The sequence below is a fragment of the Taudactylus pleione genome, unplaced genomic scaffold, assembly GCF_031769625.1.
Source record: "Taudactylus pleione unplaced genomic scaffold, aTauple2 ptg001020l, whole genome shotgun sequence".
NCBI lineage: Eukaryota > Metazoa > Chordata > Amphibia > Anura > Myobatrachidae > Taudactylus > Taudactylus pleione.
In genome coordinates this window covers 1,131,183-1,156,503 of record NW_028285421.1, presented here as the reverse complement: position 1 = coordinate 1,156,503, position 25,321 = coordinate 1,131,183, and the positions used below count along the sequence as shown (strand labels likewise).

The 25,321-nt window shown below is 44.4% G+C and overlaps 1 protein-coding gene and 1 pseudogene across 1 annotated transcript in view; both read right to left on the bottom strand.

Annotated features, from left to right (window-relative positions):
- Positions 1-20,681, bottom strand: part of LOC148454258 (uncharacterized) — a 77,930-nt gene extending 57,249 nt beyond the window's left edge. The window contains 7 exon segments of the mRNA XM_088461152.1: positions 616-694; positions 696-2,404; positions 6,202-7,195; positions 7,338-7,435; positions 7,554-7,632; positions 7,757-7,946; positions 20,603-20,681. Of these exon segments, the coding sequence (XP_088317278.1) occupies positions 616-694; positions 696-2,404; positions 6,202-7,195; positions 7,338-7,435; positions 7,554-7,632; positions 7,757-7,822 (3,025 nt within the window). The 5' untranslated portion in view covers positions 7,823-7,946; positions 20,603-20,681.
- Positions 12,509-12,627, bottom strand: LOC148454259 (5S ribosomal RNA; annotated as a pseudogene).
- Positions 20,682-25,321: the final 4,640 nt, after the last annotated feature.

Genomic DNA, 25,321 nt, shown 5'->3' with positions numbered 1-25,321 from the left:
ATGGGGGTGAGCAGAGACATGCTATGGGGAATGATATAACACAGTATGGGGGTGAGCAGAGTCATGCTATGTGGAATGATATAACAGTATGGGAGTGAGCAGAGACATGCTATGGGGAATGATATAACACAGTATAGGGGTTATTTCCATATGGAAATCACCCACCAAACCTCCCCAGCTCTATTGGAGGCAGCACCCAACTAGCTACCTCTCATCTGATGCCCAAATACCATGCCTCTCCTTTATCCCCACATATAGGTTACCCAACTAGCCTGCCCCTCCACTGGACCACACAATGCATTTGTGCCCATGCAGAGTTGGGAGAGTCTGCAAGTTATGGCTGCCTGCACTTGGATGGGTGAGACAAAGGCAGGCTAACATAAGCTGGGTATGTTTTTTTCAAACATGTACAAAACAGAATTGATCATCTTTCCCCTTTGCAAGTACCCAACCTCTCCCCCTCTCTCGCTTTCTGATAACCTCTTCATCCTGGGCATCCCAAGTTTGCTGCCTGCATGACATCTTCAACTCCTCCCTGACCTTTACCCTACACATTCTTAATATATGTCACTCTTGCTGCATTTCACACTCAGAATATAGAAGTGATTATGTCACCTGTGTGATTTATCTGATGTCTAACAAGAGTTGATTTGCGTGTAAAATATTTACCACACTCAGAACATAGAAGTGATTGTGTCACCTGTGTGATATTTCTGATGTGTAACAAGAGTTGATTTGCGTGTAAAATATTTACCACACTCAGAACACGGAAATGGTTTCTCACCTGTATGTATTCTCTGATGTCTATCAAGATCTGATTTGCGTGTAAAACATTTCCCACACTCAGAGCATGGAAATGGTTTCTCACCTGTGTGACTTCTCTGATGTCTATCAACATATGATTGACGTGTAAAACATTTCCCACACTCAGAGCATGCAAATGGTTTCTCACCTGTGTGACTTCTCTGATGTCTAACAAGAGTTGATATCACTGTAAAACATTTCCCACACTCAGAACATGGAAATGGTTTCTCACCTGTGTGACGTCTCTGATGCTTTAGAAGACCTGATTTCCATGTAAAACTTTTACAACACTCAGAGCATGGAAATGGTTTCTCACCTGTGTGACTTTTCTTATGTATAACAAGATCTGATTTCTGTGTATAACATTTCCCACACTCAGAGCATGGAAATGGTTTCTCACCTGTGTGATGTCTCTGATGCTTTAGAAGAGCTGATTTCCATGTAAAACTTTTACCACACTCAGAGCATGGAAATGGTTTCTCACCTGTGTGGCTTTTCATATGTATAACAAGATGTGATTTCTGTGTAAAACATTTCCCACACTCAGAGCAAGGAAATGGTTTCTCACCTGTGTGAATTCTCTGATGTGTATCAAAAGTTGATTTGCGTGTAAAACATTTCCCACACTCAGAACATGGAAATAGTTTCTCACCTGTATGTATTCTCTGATGTATAACAAGATCTGATATTTGTGTATAACATTTCCCACACTCAGAGCATGGAAATGGTTTCTCACCTGTGTGACTTTTCTTATGTATAACAAGATGTGATTTCTGTGTAAAACATTTCCCACACTCAGAGCATGGAAATGGTTTCTCACCTGTGTGACTTCTCTGATGTTTAACAAGATCTGATTTCTGTGTATAAAATTTCCCACACTCAGAGCATGGAAATGGTTTCTCACCTGTGTGACTTTTCTGATGTATAACAAGATTTGATTTCTGTGTATAACATTTCCCACACTCAGAGCATGGAAATGGTTTCTCACCTGTGTGACGTCTCTGATGCTTTAGAAGAGCTGATTTCCGTGTAAAACATTTAACACACTCAGAACATGGAAATGGTTTCTCACCTGTGTGATGTCTCTGATGTATAACAAGCTCTGATTTCCATGTAAAACTTTTACCACACTCAAAGCATGGAAATGGTTTCTCACCTGTGTGACTTTTCTGATGTATAACAAGATGTGATTTCTGTGTAAAACATTTCCCACACTCAGAACATGGAAATGGTTTCTCACCTGTGTGAAATCTCTGATGCCTTAGAAGAGATGATTTTCGTGTAAAACATTTCCCACACTCAGAGCATGGAAATTGCCTGTCACCTGTCTTAGCTGGCTGAAGGGTAATAAGGTTTGTGTTCTGTATAAAACGTTTGGCATCTACAGAAGAGGGAAATATTTTATCTGATGTAACAGATGCACCAATATCTGAGTTATTAGGAGAACACTCCCCATGATCAGAGGGATTAGGTGATATATCTGCACTGTGAGGTACTGGAGGTATAATTGGGGTAACTGAATCTCGGGGGATATCATCAATTTTACAATTCTGAGTTATGAGATGATCCTCTGAGACATTCCGGCTGCTACATCCATCTGCTGGGAATAATATACATATACAGAAATATAAATGTTTGCCCACAATAAGATTCATTATTATTCAGTACAGACTGTGGTGAATGTCCCCAAATAGCCATGAAATGGGAAGATGTTGGGAGTAATATATAAATCATTAACTGGCACCAAAATATAATATCGCAACTATATACTCATGTGCCAGAAACTGAGACAGCCACTTCCATTCCCAGTACATGACACCCCACCCCACAAGAAATTGTACCTTTCTCAGTTGATTTACTAATATATAGGCAGGTATCCGTATAATCTGTTATCATATAACTTGCAGTGAAGATTGCAGAATATTACTATATAAGAGACAATAAATGAGGCTTCAGAGTAGGTGTATTAATGCAGTCACTTAGGCGGCAGAGGCTCTATCAACAGGACAATGCACCACCACACAGGTCCACAGCCACCAGATCATGGCTGGAGGAGCTTTCCTATGAGTTTGGCATCATGAGTTGGTCCCTCATTTCCGGATTTGAACCCAATAGAACACATGTGGGATGACGGGTTCTACCAGCGGTGAATATAAGGGAATTGTGGATTATTCAGGAGGCCTGGTGTATACTATATACACAGCGCTTCATACAGCTTGTGGAGTCCATCCCTACAATGTGTTACTGCTGTAATCTAATCTGAAGAAGGACCTACCTGTTACTGGATGGGTGTCTCTAGCACATGAGCGTAAACATAGAGGGAGAGAGGTTTACTTGCTTCTATTAGTAATTTGTAGTATATTTTGTGACAAAAAGATGGTGTGTCTAATGTAGAGCTGAACTGTGCTTTATATCACTAATCCATTCTCTATTAATGAAATTGAAGCTGAAACAGGTGTAACATGCTGCTGCCTCCAGGCTTGCAGGAAGACGTACAATATCCATGAGATGTAGTGTAATATAAGCTGTAAGTACCAGTGCTGATAGAGACAGGTGTAACATGCTGCTGCCTCCAGGCTTGCAGGGAAGAGGTGTAATATACATGAGATGTAGTGTAAGATAAGGTGTAAGTACCAGTGCTGATAGAGACAGGTGTAACATGCTGCTGCCTCCAGGCTTGCAGGGAAGAGGTGTAATATACATGAGATGTAGTGTAATATAAGGTGTAAGTACCAGTGCTGATAGAGACAGGTGTAACATGCTGCCTCCAGGCTTGCAGGGAAGAGGTGTAATATACATGAGATGTAGTGTAATATAAGGTGTAAGTACCAGTGCTGATAGAGACAGGTGTAACATGCTGCCCCCAGGCTTGCAGGGAAGAGGTGTAATATACATGAGATGTAGTGTAAGATAAGGTGTAAGTACCAGTGCTGATAGAGACAGGTGTAACATGCTGCTGCCTCCAGGCTTGCAGGGAAGAGGTGTAATATACATGAGATGTAGTGTAAGATAAGGTGTAAGTACCAGTGCTGATAGAGACAGGTGTAACATGCTGCTGCCTCCAGGCTTGCAGGGAAGAGGTGTAATATACATGAGATGTAGTGTAAGATAAGGTGTAAGTACCAGTGCTGATAGAGACAGGTGTAACATGCTGCTGCCTCCAGGCTTGCAGGGAAGAGGTGTAATATACATGAGATGTAGTGTAAGATAAGGTGTAAGTACCAGTGCTGATAGAGACAGGTGTAACATGCTGCTGCCCCCAGGCTTGCAGGGAAGACGTACAATATCCATGAGATGTAGTGTAATATAAGCTGTAAGTACCAGTGCTGATAGAGACAGGTGTAACATGCTGCTGCCTCCAGGCTTGCAGGGAAGAGGTGTAATATACATGAGATGTAGTGTAAGATAAGGTGTAAGTACCAGTGCTGATAGAGACAGGTGTAACATGCTGCTGCCTCCAGGCTTGCAGGGAAGAGGTGTAATATACATGAGATGTAGTGTAATATAAGGTGTAAGTACCAGTGCTGATAGAGACAGGTGTAACATGCTGCCTCCAGGCTTGCAGGGAAGAGGTGTAATATACATGAGATGTAGTGTAATATAAGGTGTAAGTACCAGTGCTGATAGAGACAGGTGTAACATGCTGCCTCCAGGCTTGCAGGGAAGAGGTGTAATATACATGAGATGTAGTGTAAGATAAGGTGTAAGTACCAGTGCTGATAGAGACAGGTGTAACATGCTGCCCCCAGGCTTGCAGGGAAGAGGTGTAATATACATGAGATGTAGTGTAAGATAAGGTGTAAGTACCAGTGCTGATAGAGACAGGTGTAACATGCTGCCCCCAGGCTTGCAGGGAAGAGGTGTAATATACATGAGATGTAGTGTAATATAAGGTGTAAGTACCAGTGCTGATAGAGACAGGTGTAACATGCTGCTGCCTCCAGGCTTGCAGGGAAGAGGTGTAATATACATGAGATGTAGTGTAAGATAAGGTGTAAGTACCAGTGCTGATAGAGACAGGTGTAACATGCTGCTGCCTCCAGGCTTGCAGGGAAGAGGTGTAATATACATGAGATGTAGTGTAAGATAAGGTGTAAGTACCAGTGCTGATAGAGACAGGTGTAACATGCTGCCCCCAGGCTTGCAGGGAAGAGCTGTATCCATGACAGTATAAAGGAAGACAATGTCTAGATAGACACCAGATGTTAAACTGTCCGTAGGTAGACAGGGACAAAATGTAAACACAAAAATGGTTGTCTATTTTTTTTTAGGGTTAGGCATTTACCGGAGGGTTAGGGTTAGGCACCAAGAGGGAGGGTTGGGGTTAGGCACCAGGAGGGAAGGTTAGGGTGAAAACTAGGGTCAGAAGAAAAAAAAAATGTATAGAAACCCCCCCTTTCCCAGATAATCCTGCATTTGCCACTGCACTGGGTTTGGTGCTTTGGGTGTGAACAGGTGGCTGTTTGGTGCTGGGGGTAACTTCCTGCGGCTGCTAATGACAGAGAAGAGTGGTGGGTGGGCGGCCAGAAGGCAAACATAATCAACTGGCAAACAATAGTGTGTGGGGGGAGGTGAGGATGAACCCTCTGCTAATTACTTTAAGCTATCTACCCTTACCCCCTCCCTACCCCCAGCACTGGCTGCCCCTAGCCCCCTCCTTGCCCCCCAGCACAGTCTTAACTGCTTCTTGCCTTCATCCTCTCATAATATGTGAAGGGTCCCAGAAACAGTGTAGTAGGACCCCAATTTCTAAAAGTGAGGGGTTCCTGAGACCCATATTTTTAGTTCAGCGCGATCACTGCCACTTGGATAGTAAATGTAACTGAAGGTCCCTGGAATGGAACCTTCAGAACTGAGCGGCCCCAGAGGACACAAGTTATTCCAACAGAACTATGCACAGATGAATCGAAACCGGCTTCTTCCGCAGGAGCAAGTGAATCAAAGCCTGGATGACGACAATGTTTTCCAAAGGAAGAAAGACCTTCTTCACAGAGGTGTGGAACAGCATGCCCAGGAAGATCCTCCTCCTCTACAACAGGACAAGAACGGTCTCTTTGAAGTTATTAATTCAACAGTGAAATATTAACACCCGATGTGTCAGACGAACATGGGACTGAATTATGTCCAAGGAAGAGGCCTTAATGACCTCCCTTGTATTAATGTTTGGGAATCAGAATGTGAAAAGAGTACTTGTCAGAACTCTTGGTTGGTACTGCAAAAAATTATTCTGATACATAAAATAGGAGACTAATAGGGACTGACTGAGATGTCTCCTGACTCCCCTACTAGGCAGATACATTTCCCTCATTAGTTTTTACTGACATAGGACAGAAGATTGTTTTAGTGACTGAGCAAGGAGAATGTCACTCTTTTCTGTAATAAGTGTTTATTACTCACCTGTGCTGATATCTGTAGGGATTTCCTCCTCCTTACACAGCTCATCACCCCTCACATACGTCTCTTCTTCTCCTTCTATATCTTCTACCTTCATATCAGTCACATACATCTCTGCTACTCCCTTCATCTCTGTCAAATACATCTCTTCTTCTCTCTCTATATCTTCTGCCTTCATATCAGTCACATATGTCTCCTCTTCTCCCTCTATATCTTCTGCCTTTATATCAGTCACATATGTCTCTTCTTCTCCCTCCATATCTTGAGCCTTCATATCAGTCACATACGTCTCTTCTCCCTCTATATCTACTGTCTTCATATCAGTCACATATGTCTCTTCTTCCTCTATATCTTCTGTCTTCATATCAGTCACATATGTCTCTTCTTCTTCCTCTATATCTTCTGTCTTCATATCAGTCACATATGTCTCTTCTTCTCCCTCTGTATCTTCTGTCTTTATATCAGTTACATACATCTCTTCTTCTCGCTCTATATCTTCTGCATTTATATCAGTCACATACTTCTCTTCTTCTTCTATATCTTCTGCCTTTATATCAGTCACATACATCTCTTCTCCCTCTATATCTTCTGCCTTCATATCAGTCACATACGTCTTTTCTTCTCTCTCTATATCTTCTGCCTTCATATCAGTCACATACGTCTCTTCTTCTCCCTCTATATCTTCTGCCTTTATATCAGTCACATACGTCTCTTCTTCTCCTTCTATATCTTCTGCCTTTATATCAGTCACATACGTCTCTTCTTCTCCTTCTATATCTTCTGCCTTTATATCAGTCACATACGTCTCTTCTTCTCCCTCTATATCTTCTGCCTTTCTATCAGTCACATACGTCTCTTCTTCTCCTTCTATATCTTCTGCATTTATATCAGTCACATACGGCCCTTCTTTTCCTTCCGTATCTTCTGTCTTCATATCAGTCACATACGTCTCTTCTTCTCCCTTTATGTCTTCTACCTTACCAGCCAGATCTTCACCCTAAATAACCCATAAAATATTACTATCGGATTTCAATGAAATAACACAGTCTAAAATCAATAAATAAGACACACACAGCTGTTCTACACATCATATATTGACAGTCATTTTGGTATATTGGTGAGACCCTAAATTCCAATACCTGATGCTCCTGTGGGATCCTGTGATTCTGCTCTGTAGAATTCTGAGAATAAAGAGGACGGGGACATCTCTCTTTGGTATTTCTGTTACTGGTTCCATCTGTAGGAGACACACAGTGACTGAGGACATTGTATATATGTGATTATCAGGTGATGTTTATATATAGGAGACCCCATACCTGCTCTTCCCTGTACAATAAATGACATTCTCCTCTTACCCAGTGATGTGTGGGGCCGGTGATTCTTCATCATCACGTCCTTGTACAGACCCTTATGTTCCTCTATATACTCCCCCTCCTGCATGGAGATACAGACAGTGAGATCCTAACGCCTTATAGAAACCTAATACACACAATGTTACAGTCATCACCCAGACACTCTCTCTGGTGTTACTGTATAATGTCCCATTCCCAGCAGTCACCTCTCCAGTCAGCAGCTGAATGATCTTGTTGGTGAGTTCCAAGACCTTCTGTTTTTTGAGTCTCATGTATCAGTGAGTGAGGTGGAGGCACCGTGATGGGGCTCTGGGTCATGCTCAGTCCTCCTGACACATGGGGATGGATGCTGTTTGTCTCACAATCACCGGGTGTCTTCTTCACTACTGTATAATCCTGTGTATTGGGGAGACACCAAATATCACTGCAAACACGACCAGATCTCTCATTTTGCTCCTGTATTATTACAGCTATACGTAATGTCACTGTGACACTCCCAGATCCCTTCACCTCTCCAGTCATGTCCTTGTATTATTACTATAGATATAAGTGATGTCACAGTGACACTCCCAGAACCTCTCACCTCCCCAGTCATGTCCCTGTATTATTATTAAAGATATAGGTGATGTCACTGTGACACTTCCATATCCTCTCACCTCCCCAGTCATGTGCCTATATTATTACTATAGATATAAGTGATGTCACTGTGATACTCACAGATCCCCTCACCTAACCAGTCATGTCACTGTATTATTACTATAGATATAAGTGATGTCACTGTGACACCCCCAGATCCTCTCACCTCCCCAGTCAGCAGGTAGATAATCTCTAAGGTTTACTACTATATTGACTGAGATTCATTTGATCCAATGACATTAATGTATAACACTGGCCATGACAATATCACTAGACCAAATCAATGTTAGTCGATATAGTAGTGAAACAATTGGCTCTACTTCACATAAAGACACAGCCTGTACATCAGGCTATAACTGTGAACAAGATAGAGGCAAAACACATGTCAGCAGTAATCCCACTTCCAGGTGCAGTGGAAGCGATCACATCACTTGCACCTGATTCATACCAGAGGAATACCCTGTCGCCTCCTGGACACATCTCCACTTTTGCTTCACTACAGAGAAAAATCTGCACCGGGGGTAAGTGGCACTGATGCCCCCTGCACTGCCTAGCGCATCAGGGTAGCCGGTCAGGAACCTCTTGTGCTGTGGTCTCCTACTAATCTCTCTCACCCCAGAGCATGGTCCCCCAGTCTGTCAGTCAGCGTTACATGCCCAGCACAACACTGAAAGGCAGGAGTGGGATGACCAATATAGCGTTGGATATAACCTCTATTCTTTATCTTATGCTCTTTTTTGTGCCTTATTACAGCTGTCCCACTATATGTGATCACCTATACTGAATGCTGACTGTACACTCAGTCTGGGAGTAAATACATGTCTGATACTTCATTGCCATAGACAATATCAGACTGTATAGATCACATCAACTAGATGAAAGCTATTATACTATTCTAGTGACTGGACCGAGTGTAAGTATTAAAGACAGCTATATAATGGTGATCTATGAATATATTAAGGACACTTTACAAAGCTGTCTAGGAGAGCAGATTATACTTCTATGAATGCAATTTTATGACAATGCACAATATATGTGCATTATACATTGCACAGCCTAACAATGTGCAATGTTCATATATTAACCTGCTGTTAGGATCCGTGGGTAGCAGATCATCTTGCTGGCAGGTCCCAGCCATAGTTGCGACTGGGACACTGCATCAGGTCCTGTCCTTGTTCCAGCTGTTGCAGGCAGCTGGAATCCTGTTTTGTCTGTGTACAGCTCATAGCCTGTCATTCCTGCCTGTCTCTGTGCACTTCCCAGGTGCATACTAGTTACTCATCTGTCTATGTGCAGAGCTCAGGTGCACACTAGCCTGTCATTAGGAAAAGCTCTCTGCAGGAAATGGCTCTGATTGGACCCTGTATCTCTTAAGTTACAGCCAGCCCTGCACTCAGTACCGGTTATACTGTCTGACTACCGTGTATGTTGCTCTAGCCACAGTTACCTGAGTTCTTGCCGGTCTACCAAGTTCTACTGTTATTGTATCCTGATCCTGTCAGTAATCAGGCACAAAAACAGACAAACCTCAGGTGCACAACTCCAAATTATTGATAATATATAAATGCAATAAAATTTTGCAATCAATAGAGGTTTTTAGAATAATCTTGGCCAAGGTTATGGGCATACAAACCATATCCAGGTAACCTCTTTAGGGTAGGTCCCTAACATACTAGGATTCAAATCCAGAGCGCAGGACACCCCTAAACTGGCCCAGCTAAGCCGCCCCAGGTCACCGTCATAGTAAGAAAGGTGCATTGTGAAAGAGATAGATAGGAGCAGCTACTGCTGCATATAAAGAATGAAAATAAAAAAGTGAAGTACATGTATAATAAACAAACAGTGAAGGGTTAAAATGTGTTATATAAAAGAAAAATGTGTTATATTGCGGTGCCCTGAAACAGATCAACCAAAGCAATCCAGGGGGACCCACGCCCCAAAAAGTAACCAAAGTTACACTACAGTATATAACTTGTAGGAATTACCTAGAATTGTGCCTAATACTAGTGTGCATATACTATACCAGACTCCATGCTTTTAATCCAATAAGGTAGGGGTGCTAATCCAGAATGGGGGTGTCTCCTTTCCCTCAGAAGTGCAATAAAGCACATTAAATGGAGTATATGGGAAAGATTCCTGGACTTCACACCCTGAATATATATATAATGGCAGTCCAGGAATCTTTCCCATATACTAATTTAACGTGCTTTATTGCACACCTGAGGAAAAGGAGACACCCTCAGTCTGGATTAGCACCCCTACCTTATTGGTTTAAAAGCAGGGAGTCTGGTAATGTATATGCACACTGAAATTAGGCACAATTCTAGGTAAGTCCTACAAGTTATATACTGTAGTGCAACTTTGGTTCATTTTTGGGGCGTGGGTCCCCCTGGATTGCTTTGGTTGATCTGTTTCAGGGCACCGCATTATAACACATTTTTCTTTTATAACACAGTTTAACCCTTCACACTGTTTTTTTATTATACATGTACTTCACTTTTTTAATTTCATTCTTTATATGCAGCTGTAGCTGCTCCTATCTCTTTTACACTGCACTTTTCTTACTATGGCGGTGCCCTGGGGTGGCTTAGCTGGGCCAGTTTGGGGGTGTCCTGCGCTCTGGTTTTGAATCCTAGTATGTTAGGGACCTACCCTAAAGAAGTTACCTGGATATGGTGGGTAGGCCCATAACCTTGGCCATGATTATGCTAAAAACCTCTGATTGCAAAATTTTATTGCATTTATTTATTATTAATAATTTGGAGTTGTGCACCTGAGATTTGTCTGTTTTTATGCCTGCAATTAGTCTCATCAGGTAGCACCTCCCATTATATAAATATATATATATATATATATATATATGGAGAAAGTGAAACTGATAAAAGAGCGACCAATGTGCTAATCAATATTTTGATAAAGTGCAAAGTGAATCAATAAATAATGTGCAAATATGCAAGATTGAGTTATGTGCAAATAAACATAAATAGTATAAAGTGCATGTAGTTTAGTATGAATGACAAATATAGTTATGATTAAAAAAAGGGGGTAATTTATTACAAATAACAGCTGACCCTAATATATAGGGCAGTATAATAATGATTAAAAAACACAAAAATACATATATAAAATTACAAAGGGTAGGGATAAGGAATAGAGGGCTTATCTGAATCGCAATTAGGTAAGTTCATGTAAGGCTGGAACCAGGAGTCTCCAACGCGTTTCGTCCGTATAGTGGACTTCTTCAAGGGATGTACCTCTCCTGTTTGGGACCTGATATATATACCCCTTCAATAAGGATGATGGGAGGTGCTTAGAATTATGACCACTTCCGTTTTTTTAGAAAAGTTATTCAAACATCGTGGCTAATATATAGCTAAGGTAAAGTTCATTTATATAGGTAGATCGCTTCCACAGTGTGTGATTTTAAATAATAAAACTTGTTTGTTTTGGTGTTGTTTTGCGGAGTGAGCCTGGTCGTCACGTGATATCCGCTTCCTCACCTCCGCCCTGTTTGATGCAGCCTCTTACGTCACTTCCGCCCATTCACTTGCGTTGCACTACTCGTGTGTGCTGGATCATCATCTGCTATCCGCTGTGTTATTTCCGCCCGGCTGTAACGTGGCTTCTCGCGTCACTTCCGCCCATACGTTGTGAATGTTGTTATATTGTTAGCGGCCATGTTGCTGCACTTTATTTTCAAACGGCGGACATCTTGGTACTCCTTTTTATATCGGTATTTTAACTTTAAAGATGCTATTTCCACAGGAGATATTTCGCATATAACATCTATTGGTACCTACATAATGAAAAAAGTGGTTTTGTTAATATGTTCATGGGTACAAGTTAGTCAATATTCCCATATGCATCTAATATGTTGTTTTTTTTTTAAAAAAAATCACAGGTATTATCCAATGCTCAGAATTTATAAGAGAAATATTAATAAATAATTGTCAGTAGAAGACAGGAAGATAGCATATCATATATTATTTACTAAAAGTTAAAAAAGAGATGGATGCATGAAATCTAATAATTAATGTTTCCATCAATACACTTATAAGTATATGATATAAAAAATCTCAAAAAGATATATATTTATATGTGTTTTCCATATCCTAGAGTGGGATTTCTGGAGGAAAGTCTTTATATTATAGTCCAACATATAATTGGTCTTGATTTAAATCCTTCATATAGTTGATATCAGTTGGTCCTTCTGGTCCTGGATAGTCTTCAAATTCATTAGATTGACAGCTTAATAGTTAAGTGAGGCATTCTTGGTCCAAAAATGTTCGGATCATGACGGCATATTTTTCAGTCTCAATCTGGGACTACAGTACCTGGTATTCCCCAAAGGTCCCCCATCCGGGTACTAACCAGGCCCAACGTTGCTTAGCTTCCAAGATCAGACGAGATCGGGCATTTAAAACGAGGTATGACTGTAGATAACTATGAGACTCTAAATTACCGTCTAGGTTGATCACAAAAAAGGGGCTATCTCATAACTATCATTGAAGCCTCGTGGAGTCAAGGTATTGAGTTCAAAAATCCAGTACATTTCTCTTCTAGGTAGTTTATTCGCCAGATCTCCTCCTCTTTCTCCAGTTTGTACAAGTTCAATGGCCTTGAAAGTCAGATCATCAGGATTGGAATTATGATGCTGTAGGAAATGCCTTGAGACCGTGTGTCCCTCAACCTTATTTCTGATATTCCGGATGTGTTCCTGTATACTCAATTTAAGTGGTCGTTTAGTCTTACCCACATACTTGAGACCGCATGAGCACTCCAAAAGATAAATGACTGATGTGGAATTGCAATTAAGATGATGCTTAATTTTATATTCTTTATTATTCGAAGAATTCTAAAAAGTTCTCCTTTGTCTATGTAAATATTTACAGACAATGCATTTGCCACACTTATAACATCCTGGGCAGATATGAAATGTATTATGTTTTGGAACGGTAGTATTTCTTAACATACTTGGTGCAAGTATATCTTTCAGGTTTTTTGCTTTTCTAAAAACAATGGGAGGTTTCTTTGGGAGGGCTTCTTTTAAAACCGGATCCATCTTTAAAACTTTCCAATGTTTGGTGAAAGTATTTCTAATTTTGTTTTCATGGGCATTAAACGTAGTGATGAAGGGAATAATATTACTTTCCTCATTTGTATTTTTTTCTTTATATACCAATAGGCCTCTTCTCTCTAGTGATCGAGTCTTGGCAGCAGCTTCTGTCAAAACTCTAGTAGGGTAGTCTTTTTCAATAAACCTGGTGCTATAGAGTTGTATTTGTTCGCTGCAGTTCCTCTTGATTCTATGGAATGTTGAATAGGGAATATTCTCCTTCCACTTTCTGAGATGACCACTTTTGTAGTGAAGGTAACTGTTGGTATCTACCTTTTTTATAAAATTCTTTGTATGGATCTTTTTACCTTCTCCTATTAAAATCAAATGTAAAAATTCAATGGAGGTTTCATTGACGCAGGATGTGAATTTCAAATTCATATTATTTTTAGAAATATGATTTAAAAACAAATTAAAACTCTCTTTGGGTCCTTCCCATATTAATAAAATGTCGTCAATATATCGTTTGTATAGTATGATATTTTTCTTAAATGGGTTGTTGTCATAAACATATTCCTTTTTCCCAACATCCCATAAATAAATTCGCAAAGCTTGGTGCGAAAATGGTCCCCATTGCGGTACCACAGATCTGGTGAAAAAATGTATCTAAAAACTTAAAATAATTATGGTTTAAAATAAAAGCAATAATATCACATAAAAAGTCTGTGTGTATGTCGCTTATTGATGGATCCGTCTCAAGAAATTTTCTACATGCATTGATCCCCTTTTGATGCTCAATGCATGTATACAAAGATTGTACATCTATTGTCGCCCAAATGTAGGAATCTTTCCACTCCAATTTCTCTAAGATCTGTAGTATATTTGTAGTGTCTTTAAGATAAGATTGTAGATCCCTCACATACTTGCACAAAAAAATGTCCACATATTCCGATAAGTGTGACGTTAGTGAATCGATTCCTGCAATAATAGGTCTCCTGGGTGGATCAACCATAGATTTATGTATTTTTGGGAGAAAGTAAAAAATGGGAGTGGTGGGATTGGTAACAAGAAGGTATTGGAATTCATCTTTAGTTAGGATGCCATTGTGTAAACCATATACCAATAATGTTCTTAATTCTTCTATATAGTTCTCCATAGGATCACTTAAAAGCAAGCTATATGAATTAGTGTCTCCTAGGAGTCTATAAGATTCTTGAGTGTAATATGATCGGTCCATGATGACCAATCCACCCCCTTTATCTGCTTGTTTGATAACAATATTGTTATTACTTATTACTGGGGGACCTCTGGGACTACCAGGTACTGTAGTCCCAGATTGAGACTTAAAAATATGCCGTCATGATTCGAACATTTTTGGACCAAGAATGCCTCACTTAACTATTAAGCTGTCAATCTAATGAATTTGAAGACTATCCAGGACCAGAAGGACCAACTGATATCAACTATATGAAGGATTTAAATCAAGACCAATTATATGTTGGACTATAATATAAAGACTTTCCTCCAGAAATCCCACTCTAGGATATGGAAAACACATATAAATATATATCTTTTTGAGATTTTTTATATCATATACTTATAAGTGTATTGATGGAAACATTAATTATTAGATTTCATGCATCCATCTCTTTTTTAACTTTTAGTAAATAATAATATATGATATGCTATCTTCCTGTCTTCTACTGACAATTATTTATTAATATTTCTCTTATAAATTCTGAGCATTGGATAATACCTGTGATTTTTTTTAAAAACAACAACATATTAGATGCATATGGGAATATTGACTAACTTGTACCCATGAACATATTAACAAAACCACTTTTTTCATTATGTAGGTACCAATAGATGTTATATGCGAAATATCTCCTGTGGAAATAGCATCTTTAAAGTTAAAATACCGATATAAAAAGGAGTACCAAGATGTCCGCCGTTTGAAAATAAAGTGCAGCAACATGGCCGCTAACAATATAACAACATTCACAACGTATGGGCGGAAGTGACGCGAGAAGCCACGTTACAGCCGGGCGGAAATAACACAGCGGATAGCAGATGATGATCCAGCACACACGAGTAGTGCAACGCAAGTGAATGGGCGGAAGTGACGTAAGAGGCTGCATCAAACAGGGCGGAGGTGAGGAAGCGGACATCACGTGATGACCAGGCTCACTCCGCAAAACAACACCAAAACAAACAAGTTTTATTATTTAAAATCACACACTGTGGAAGCGATCTACCTATATAAATGAACTTTACCTTAGCTATATATTAGCCACGATGTTTGAATAACTTTTCTAAAAAAACGGAAGTGGTCATAATTCTAAGCACCTCCCATCATCCTTATTGAAGGGGTATATATATCAGGTCCCAAACAGGAGAGGTACATCCCTTGAAGAAGTCCACTATACGGACAAACGCGTTGGAGACTCCTGGTTCCAGCCTTACATGAACTTACCTAAATGCGATTCAGATAAGCCCTCTATTCCTTATCCCTACCCTTTGTAATTTTATATATGTATTTTTTAATCATTATTATACTGCCCTATATATTAGGGTCAGCTGTTATTTGTAATAAATTACCCCCTTTTTTTAATCATAACTATATTTGTCATTCATACTAAACTACATGCAGTTTATACCATTTATGTTTATTTGCACATATCTCAATCTTGCATATTTGCACATTATTTATTGATTCACTTTGCACTTTATCAAAATATTGATTAGCACATTGGTCGCTCTTTTATCAGTTTCACTTTCTCCATTTAAGTATTTTAACAAATCACCATTGTTATCACACTACTGTAGAGCTGACACCTATACCATTAGGGAGTGCTTTTATCTTTTGTTACCCTATATTTATCTCCCTGTGATTTTATATGTACATATATAATTTTTAAGGAAAAGTAAATTGTGCTTTTAGTTCACTTGGCGCTGTAGTCTACTATATTTACTCTCTCTATATATATATTTATATTCAGGGTGTGCAGTCCAGGAATCTTTCCTATATACCTGTCAGTAATCAGCCCTGCTGTATTATTACCACTGTCTTCTCAACTCGTGTGAGCAAGCTATTCTGCTAGCAGTGTTCTCCACCATACAGCCTCCAGTTTGTGTTTCTGCCACAACTGTGTACACCTGCTTGCTGTTTGGCTCCTGCACCTCGGCCCACATGGCTGCACCGTACTCTATCTGCATCATCACGGCTCAGTAGCCACATTCCGGCTACTGAGCTGCACTACAATCCCAAGACATCCCACAGACCATAGTGACCTGTTGCTGCTAAAGCACCTTGTGTTCTCTCTGTGTTGTGCCATCTTTCTGCAGCCTCACTCCAGCTAGCTCCAGTTGTGGAAGGACTGTCACACCTCTACCCAGTCTTGTCCGTTGTCAGCAATCCTGCGGTCTCATCGCCGTGAGAACCGTTTCACCAGCTCAGCAAAAACCTGCTCCCTGCAGAGCATAACAAGCTGACTAGCAATTTTCTCACTGCAGAGCTGACTAATGATTAATACATGTATAATAACCGGCTCGCTGGACAGCTTATCTAAATCTGATGCCTGTATAATAACCGGCTCGCTGGACAGCTTACCTAAATCTGATGCCTGTATAATAACCGGCTCGCTGGACAGCTTACCTAAATCTGATGCCTGTATAATAACCGGCTCGCTGGACAGCTTACCTAAATCTGATGCCTGTATAATAACCGGCTCGCTGGACAGCTTACCTAAATCTGATGCCTGTATAGTAACCGGCTCGCTGGACAGCTTACCTAAATCTGATGCCTGTATAATAACTGGCTCGCTGGACAGCTTACCTAATCTGATGCCTGTATAATAACCGGCTCGCTTGACAGCTTACCTAAATCTGATGCCTGTATAATAACCGGCTCACTGGACAGCTTACCTAAATCAGATGCCTGTATAGTAACCGGCTCGCTGGACAGCTTACCTAAATCTGATGCCTGTATAATAACCGGCTCGCTGGACAGCTTACCTAAATCTGATGCCTGTATAATAACCGGCTCGCTGGACAGCTTACCTAAATCTGATGCCTGTATAATAACCGGCTCACTGGACAGCTTACCTAAATCTGATGCCTGTATAGTAACCGGCTCGCTGGACAGCTTACCTAAATCTGATGCCTGTATAATAACCGGCTCGCTGGACAGCTTACCTAAATCTGATGCCTGTATAATAACCGGCTCGCTGGACAGCTTACCTAAATCTGATGCCTGTATAATAACCGGCTTGCTAGGCAGCTTACCTAAATCTGATGCCTGTATAATAACCGGCTCACTGCACAGCTTACGTAAATTGATGCCTGTATAGTAACCGGCTCGCTGGACAGCTTACCTAAATCTGATGCCTGTATAATAACCGGCTCGCTGGACAGCTTACCTAAATCTGATGCCTGTATAATAACCAGCTCGCTGGACAGCTTACCTAAATCTGATGCCTGTATAGTAACCGGCTCGCTGGGCACCTTACTTAAATCGGATGCCTGTACAGTAACCGGCTCGCTGGACATCTTACCTAAATCTGATGCCTATATAGCAACCGGCTTGCTGGACAGCTTACCTAAATCTGAAGCATGTATAATAACTGGCTCGCTGGACAGCTTACCTAAATCTGATGCCTGTATAATAACCGGCTCGCTGGACAGCTTACCTAAATCTGATGCCTGTATAATAACCGGCTTGCTAGGCAGCTTACCTAAATCTGATGCCTGTATAATAACCGGCTCACTGCACAGCTTACGTAAATCTGATGCCTGTATAGTAACCGGCTCGCTGGACAGCTTACCTAAATCTGATGCCTGTATAATAACCGGCTCGCTGGACAGCTTACCTAAATCTGATGCCTGTATAATAACCGGCTCACTGGACAGCTTACCTAAATCTGATGCCTGTATAGTAACCGGCTCGCTGGACAGCTTACCTAAATCTGATGCCTGTATAATAACCGGCTCGCTGGACAGCTTACCTAAATCTGATGCCTGTATAATAACCGGCTCGCTGGACAGCTTACCTAAATCTGATGCCTGTATAATAACCGGCTCGCTGGACAGCTTACCTAAATCTGATGCCTGTATAATAACCGGCTTGCTAGGCAGCTTACCTAAATCTGATGCCTGTATAATAACCGGCTCACTGCACAGCTTACGTAAATTGATGCCTGTATAGTAACCGGCTCGCTGGACAGCTTACCTAAATCTGATGCCTGTATAATAACCGGCTCGCTGGACAGCTTACCTAAATCTGATGCCTGTATAATAACCAGCTCGCTGGACAGCTTACCTAAATCTGATGCCTGTATAGTAACCGGCTCGCTGGGCACCTTACTTAAATCGGATGCCTGTACAGTAACCGGCTCGCTGGACATCTTACCTAAATCTGATGCCTATATAGCAACCGGCTCGCTGGACAGCTTACCTAAATCTGATGCCTGTATAGTAACCGGCTCGCTGGACAGCTTACCTAAATCTAATGCCTGTACAGTAACCCGCTCGCTGGACATCTTACCTAAATCTGATGCCTATATAGCAACCGGCTCGCTGGACAGATTACCTAAATCTGATGCCTGTATAGTAACCGGCTCGCTGGACAGCTTACCTAAATCTAATGCCTGTACAGTAACCCGCTCGCTGGACATCTTACCTAAATCTGATGCCTATATAGCAACCGGCTCGCTGGGCAGCTTACCTAAATGTGATGCCTGCATAGGAACCGCTCCCGGCTGAGCTAAGTAATATGTGAGGACTGTTGCTCATTGCAGAGCTGATCAAGGTTTGATGTGTGAATAGGAAACGCCTCACGGTGGAGCTGAATAACACTTGCACAGTAACCTATCCATTATAGAGCTGAATATATTACATACAGAATCCTAAGACGATGGCGGCATTATCTACTGACACAGAATCCGGCTGATTGGCTAAAATCTATGGATTAGACATTTCTGCATATTTATAGCTTTTAATATTTTTGCATTTTCTCATTAGGAGATTGAGTTATATAATTGTTATAGAATAATTAACCTCAACAGATGATACATCCAATTACACACAGGCCCCCAATCTTTGGCTCATTATTTTTATTTGATAAAAATAAAGGTTGTTTTAAGTTTGATACATACTAAATATACTTCTATAGACTGTAATGTCTGAGTGGTCTCCACTTATAGGAGGCCCCAATCAGAGTCTCCGTTATCTGTATAACCACAGTCAGACATGTAACACTGAGTGACCAGTATGTCTCCCCTTTCCCCCCAGCCATACAGCCCTGGTCAGTGTCAGAGGTTCCTGTGACCCAGCCCCATAAGGCTCCTCAGAGGCCGGTACACAAAAGGACACCACAGGCTGCTCCATCTGTAAAATAATAACAGGACACCACAGGCTTCTCCCTCTGTATAATAACAGGACACCACAGACTACTCCCTCTGTATAATAATAATTATAGTAAGTAAAAAACACCACAGGCTGCTCCCTCTGTATAATAATAATAATTAAAGGACACCATAGGCTGCTCCCCCTGTATAATAACAACTGGACATCAAAGGCTGCTCCTCCTGTATAATAATAATAAAATGACACCACAGGCTACTCCCCCTGTATAATAATAATTATAATAAAAGGATACAACAAGCTGCTCCCCTTGTATAATAGCCGGACACCACAGGCTGTCCCCTCTGTATAATAATCATTATAATAATAACAGGACACCACAGGCTGCTCCCTCTGTATAATAAAAACATTAGGACAGCACAGGCCGCTCCCCCGGTATAGTAAGCACTACAGGCCGCTCCATCTGTATAGTAGGACACCACAGGCTGCTCCCCCTATATAGTAGGCACCACAGTCTGCTCCCTCTGCATAGTAGGCACCACAGGCAGCTCCCCCTGTATAGTAGGCACCACAGGCCGCTCCCCCTGTATAATAGGCACCACAGGCCGCTCCCCCTGTATAATAGGCACCACAGGCCGCTCCCCCTGTATAGTAGGCACCACAGGCCGCTCCCCCTGTATAGTAGGACACCATAGGCCGCTCCCCCTGTATAATAGGCACCACAGGCCGCTCCCCCTGTATAATAGGCACCACAGGCCGCTCCCCCTGTATAATAGGCACCACAGGCCGCTCCCCCTGTATAGTAGGCACCACAGGCCGCTCCCCCTGTATAATAGGCACCATAGGCCGCTCCCCCTGTATAGTAGGCACCACAGGCCGCTCCCCCTGTATAGTAGGACACCACAGGCCGCTCTCCCTGTATAGTAGGCACCACAGGCCGCTCCCCCTGTATAGTAGGACACCACAGGCTGCTCCCCCTGTATAGTAGGCACATTACCTGCGGATGCCGGACACAGTGATGTCTCCTCTCAGCGTTTTACCTCCCTAACAACAACCTCCCGGAAATTAGTCATACTTCCTGCCTGTGGAAAGCAAACACCGGAAAAAAAGGTGAAACACACATACAGGAAGTTAAGTGGAACGCACAGGCCGGAAGTCAGGTGGAACGCAGAGGCCGGAAGTCAGGTGGAAAGCACAGACAGGAAGTCAGGTGGACCGCATAGACCGGAAGTCAGGTGGAACGCAGAGGCCGGAAGTCAGGTGGAACGCACAGACAGGAAGTCAGGTGGACCGCACAGACCGGAAGTCAGGTGGAACGCAGAGGCCGGAAGTCAGGTGGAACGCACAGAGTGAGCATAATTTCCAAAATAACTATCCTGACGTCAGGCGCTGGGCGGAGCCGGGGGCGGGGTTACAGGCTGTGTCCGGGTGCACAATCCCATCTGGTATCTGCTCATACTGTAGGGGGAGCTGTGGGGCTGCCCAGGATCTGTGTGAGTGCTGGGAATGCCCCCTACAGTGATGTACAGGAGGACATGCCGCCTACAGCGCTATTTACCCACCACAGGTGCCCTAATACACCTACTACTAAGTGTGCCCAGTAAGGGAGGGAGAGGCTCTAGTTGTGCCCAGTAAGGGAGGGAGGGGCTCTAGGTGTGACCAGTAAGGGAGGGAGGGGCTCTAGGTGTGCCCAGTAAGGGAGGGAGGGGCTCTAGGTGTGCCCAGTAAGGGAGGGAGGGGCTCTAGGTTTGCCCAGTAAGGGAGGGAGGGGCTCTAGGTGTGCCCAGTAAGGGAGGGAGGGGCTCTAGGTGTGCCCAGGGAGGGAGGGGCTCTAGGTGTGCCCAGTAAGAGAGGGAGGGGCTCCAGGTGTGCCCAGTAAGAGAGGGAGGGGCTCCAGGTGTGCCCAGTAAGGGAGGGAGGGGCTCCAGGTGTGCCCAGTAAGGGAGGTAGAGGGTGCTGTGTACTCAGTAAGGGAGGGAGGGGATGCTAAGTGTGCTCAGTAAGGGGAGGGGTGCTAAGTGTGCTCAGTAAGGGAGGGAGGGGGTGCTAAGTGTGCTCAGTAAGGGAAGGAGGGGGTGCTAAGTGTGCTCAGTAAGGGAAGGAGGGGGTGCTAAGTGTGCTCAGTAAGGGAGGGAGAGGGTGCTAAGTGTGCTCAGTAAGGGAGGGAGAGGGTGCTAAGTGTGCTCAGTAAGGGTGGAGGGGGTGCTAAGTGTGCTCAGTAATGGAGGGAGGGGGTGCTAAGTGTGCTCAGTTAGGGAGGGAGAGGGTGGTAAGTGTGCTCAGTAAGGGAGGGAGAGGGTGCTAAGTGTGCTCAGTAAGGGAGGAGGGGGTGCCTGGTGTGCTCAGTAAGGGAGGGAGAGGGTGCTAAGTGTGCTCAGTTAGGGAGGGAGAGGGTGGTAAGTGTGCTCAGTAAGGGAGAGAGGGGGTGCTATGTGTGCTCAGTTAGGGAGGGAGAGGGTGGTAAGTGTGGTCAGTAAGGGAGGGAGAGGGTGCTAAGTGTGCTCAGTAAGGGAGGAGGGGGTGCTAAGTGTGCTCAGTAAGGGAGGGAGGGGGTGCTAAGTGTGCTCAGTAAGGGAGGGAGGGGGTGCTAAGTGTGCTCAGTAAGGGAGGGAGGGGGTGCTAAGTGTGCTCAGTTAGGGAGAGAGGGGGTGCTAAGTGTGCTCAGTAAGGGAGAGAGGGGGTGCTAAGTGTGCTCAGTACGGAAGGGAGGGGGTGCTAAGTGTGCTCAGTAAGGGAGGAGGGGGTGCTATGTGTGCACAGTAAGGGAGGGAGGGGGTGCTAAGTGTGCTCAGTAAGGGAGGGAGGGGGTGCTAAGTGTGCTCAGTAAGGGAGGGAGAGGGTGCTAAGTGTGCTCAGTAAGGGAGGGAGGGGGTGCTAAGTGTGCTCAGTAAGGGAGGATAGGTTGCTAAGTGTGCTCAGTAATGGAGGGAGAGGGTGCTAAGTAAGGGAGGGAGGGATGCTAAGTCTGCTCAGTAAGGGAGGGGGTGCTAAGTGTGCTCAGTAAGGGAGGAAGAGGGTGCTAAGTGTTCTCAGGGAGGGAGGGAGGGTGTGCTCAGTAAGGGAGGGAGAGGTTTCTAAGTGTGCTCAGGGAGGGAGGGGGTGCTAAGTGTGCTCAGCGAGGGAGGGGGTGCTAAGTGTGCTCAGTGAGGGAGGGAGAGGGGGTGCTATGTGTGCTCAGTAAGGGAGGGAGAGTTTGCTAAGTGTGCTCAGTGAGGGAGGGAGGCGGTGCTAAGTGTGTTCAGTGAGGGAGGGAGAGGGTGCTAAGTAAGGGAGGGGGTGCTAAGTGTGCTCAGTAAGGGAGGGGGTGCTAAGTGTGCTCATTGAGGGAGGGAGAGGGTGCTAAGTGTGCTCAGTAAGTGAGGATGAGGGTGCTAAGTGTGCTCAGTAAGGGAGGGAGAGGTTGCTAAGTGTGCTCAGGGAGGGAGGGGGTGCTAAGTGTGCTCAGTGAGGGAGGGAGAGGGTGCTAAGTGTGCTCAGTAAGGGAGAGAGGGGGTGCTAAGTGTGCTCAGTAAGGGAGGGAGGGGGTGCTAAGTGTGCTCAGTAAGGGAGGGAAGAGGTGCTAAGTGTGCTCAGTAAGGGAGGAGGGGGTGCTAAGTGTGCTCAGTAAGGGAGGGAGTGGGTGCTAAGTGCGCTCAGTAAGGGAGGGAGGGGGTGCTAAGTGTGCTCAGTAAGGGAGGGAGGGGGTGCTAAGTGTGCTCAGTAAGGGAGGGAGAGGGTGCTAAGTAAGGGAGGGAGGGATGCTAAGTCTGCTCAGTAAGGGAGGGGGTGCTAAGTGTGCTCAGTAAGGGAGGAGGGGTTGCTAAGTGTGCTCAGTAAGGGAGGGAGAGGGTGCTAAGTAAGGGAGGGAGGGATGCTAAGTCTGCTCAGTAAGGGAGGGGGTGCTAAGTGTGCTCAGTAAGGGAGGAAGAGGGTGCTAAGTGTTCTCAGGGAGGGAGGGAGAGGGTGCTAAGTGTTCTCAGTAAGGGAGGGAGAGGGTGCTAAGTGTGCTCAGTAAGGGAGGGAGTGCTAAGTGTGCTCAGTGAGGGAGAGGGTGCTAAGTGTGCTCAGTAAGGGAGGGAGAGGGTGCTAAGTGTGCTCAGTAAGGGAGGGAGTGCTAAGTGTGCTCAGTAAGGGAGGGAGGGGGAGCTAAGTGTGCTCAGTAAGAGAGGGAGAGGGTGCTAAGTGGGCTCAGTAAGGGAGGGAGGGTGCTAAGTGGGCTCAATAAGGGAGAGGGTGCTAAGTGTGCTCAGTAAGGGAGGGGGTGCTAAGTGTGCTCAGTGAGGGATGGAGAGGGTGCTAAGTGCTCAGTTAGGGAGGGAGAGGGTGCTAAGTGTGCTCAGTAAGGGAGGGAGGGGGTGCTAAGTGTGCTCAGTAAGGGAGGGAGAGGGTCCTAAGTGTGCTCAGTGAGGGAGGGAGGGGGTGTTATGTGTGCCCAGTAAGGGAGGGAGAGGGTGCTAAGTGTGCTCAGGGAGGGAGGGAGGGGGTGTTATGTGTGCCCAGTAAGGGAGGGAGAGGGTGCTAAGTGTGCTCAGGGAGGGAGGGGGTGCTAAGTGTGCTCAGTGAGGGAGGGAGAGGGTGCTAAGTGTGCTCAGTGAGGGAGGGAGAGGGTGCTAAGTGTGCTCAGTGAGGGAGGGAGAGGGGTGCTAAGTGTGCTCAGTAAGGGAGGGAGAGGGTACTAAGTGTGCTCAGTAAGGGAGGGAGAGGTTGCTAAGTGTGCTCAGTAAGGGAGGGAGTGGGTGCTAAGTGTGCTCAGTAAGGGAGGGAGAGGTTGCTAAGTGTGCTCAGTGAGGGAGGGACGGGGTGCTAAGTGTGCTCAGTAAGGGAGGGGAGTGCTAAGTGTGCTCAGTAAGGGAGGGGGTGCTAAGTGTGCTCAGTAAGGGAGGGAGGGGGTGCTAAGTGTGCTCAGTAATGGAGAGGGTGCTAAGTGTGCTCAGTAAGGGAGGGAGGGGGTGCTAGAAAGGGAGGGAGAGGGTGCTAAGTGTGCTCAGTAAGGGAGGGGGTGCTACTTGTGCTCAGTGAGGGAGGGAGAGGGTGCTAAGTGTGCTCAGTAAGGGAGGGAGAGGGTGCTAAGTGTGCTCAGTAAGGGAGGGAGGGGGTGCTAAGTGTGCTCAGTAAGGGAGGGAGGGGGTGCTAAGTGTGCCCAGTAAGGGAGGGAGGGGGTGCTAAGTGTGCTCAGTGAGGGAGAGAGGGGGTGCTAAGTGTGCTCAGTAAGGGAGAGAGGGGGTGCTAAGTGTGCTCAGTAAGGGAGGGATGGGGTGCTAAGTGTGCTCAGTAAGGGAGGGAGGGGGTGCTAAGTGTGCTCAGTAAGGGAGGAGGGGGTGCCAAGTGTGCTCAGTAAGGGAGGGAGGGGGTGCTAAGTGTGCTCAGTAAGGGAGAGAGGGGGTGCTAAGTGTGCTCAGTTAGGGAGGGAGAGGGTGCTAAGTGTGCTCAGTAAGGGAGAGAGGGGGTGCTAAGTGTGCTCAGTACGGAAGGGAGGGGGTGCTAAGTGTGCTCAGTAAGGGAGGAGGGGGTGCTATGTGTGCACAGTAAGGGAGGGAGGGGGTGCTAAGTGTGCTCAGTAAGGGAGGGAGGGGGTGCTAAGTGTGCTCAGTAAGGGAGGGAGAGGGTGCTAAGTGTGCTCAGTAAGGGAGGGAGGGGGTGCTAAGTGTGCTCAGTAAGGGAGGATAGGTTGCTAAGTGTGCTCAGTAATGGAGGGAGAGGGTGCTAAGTAAGGGAGGGAGGGATGCTAAGTCTGCTC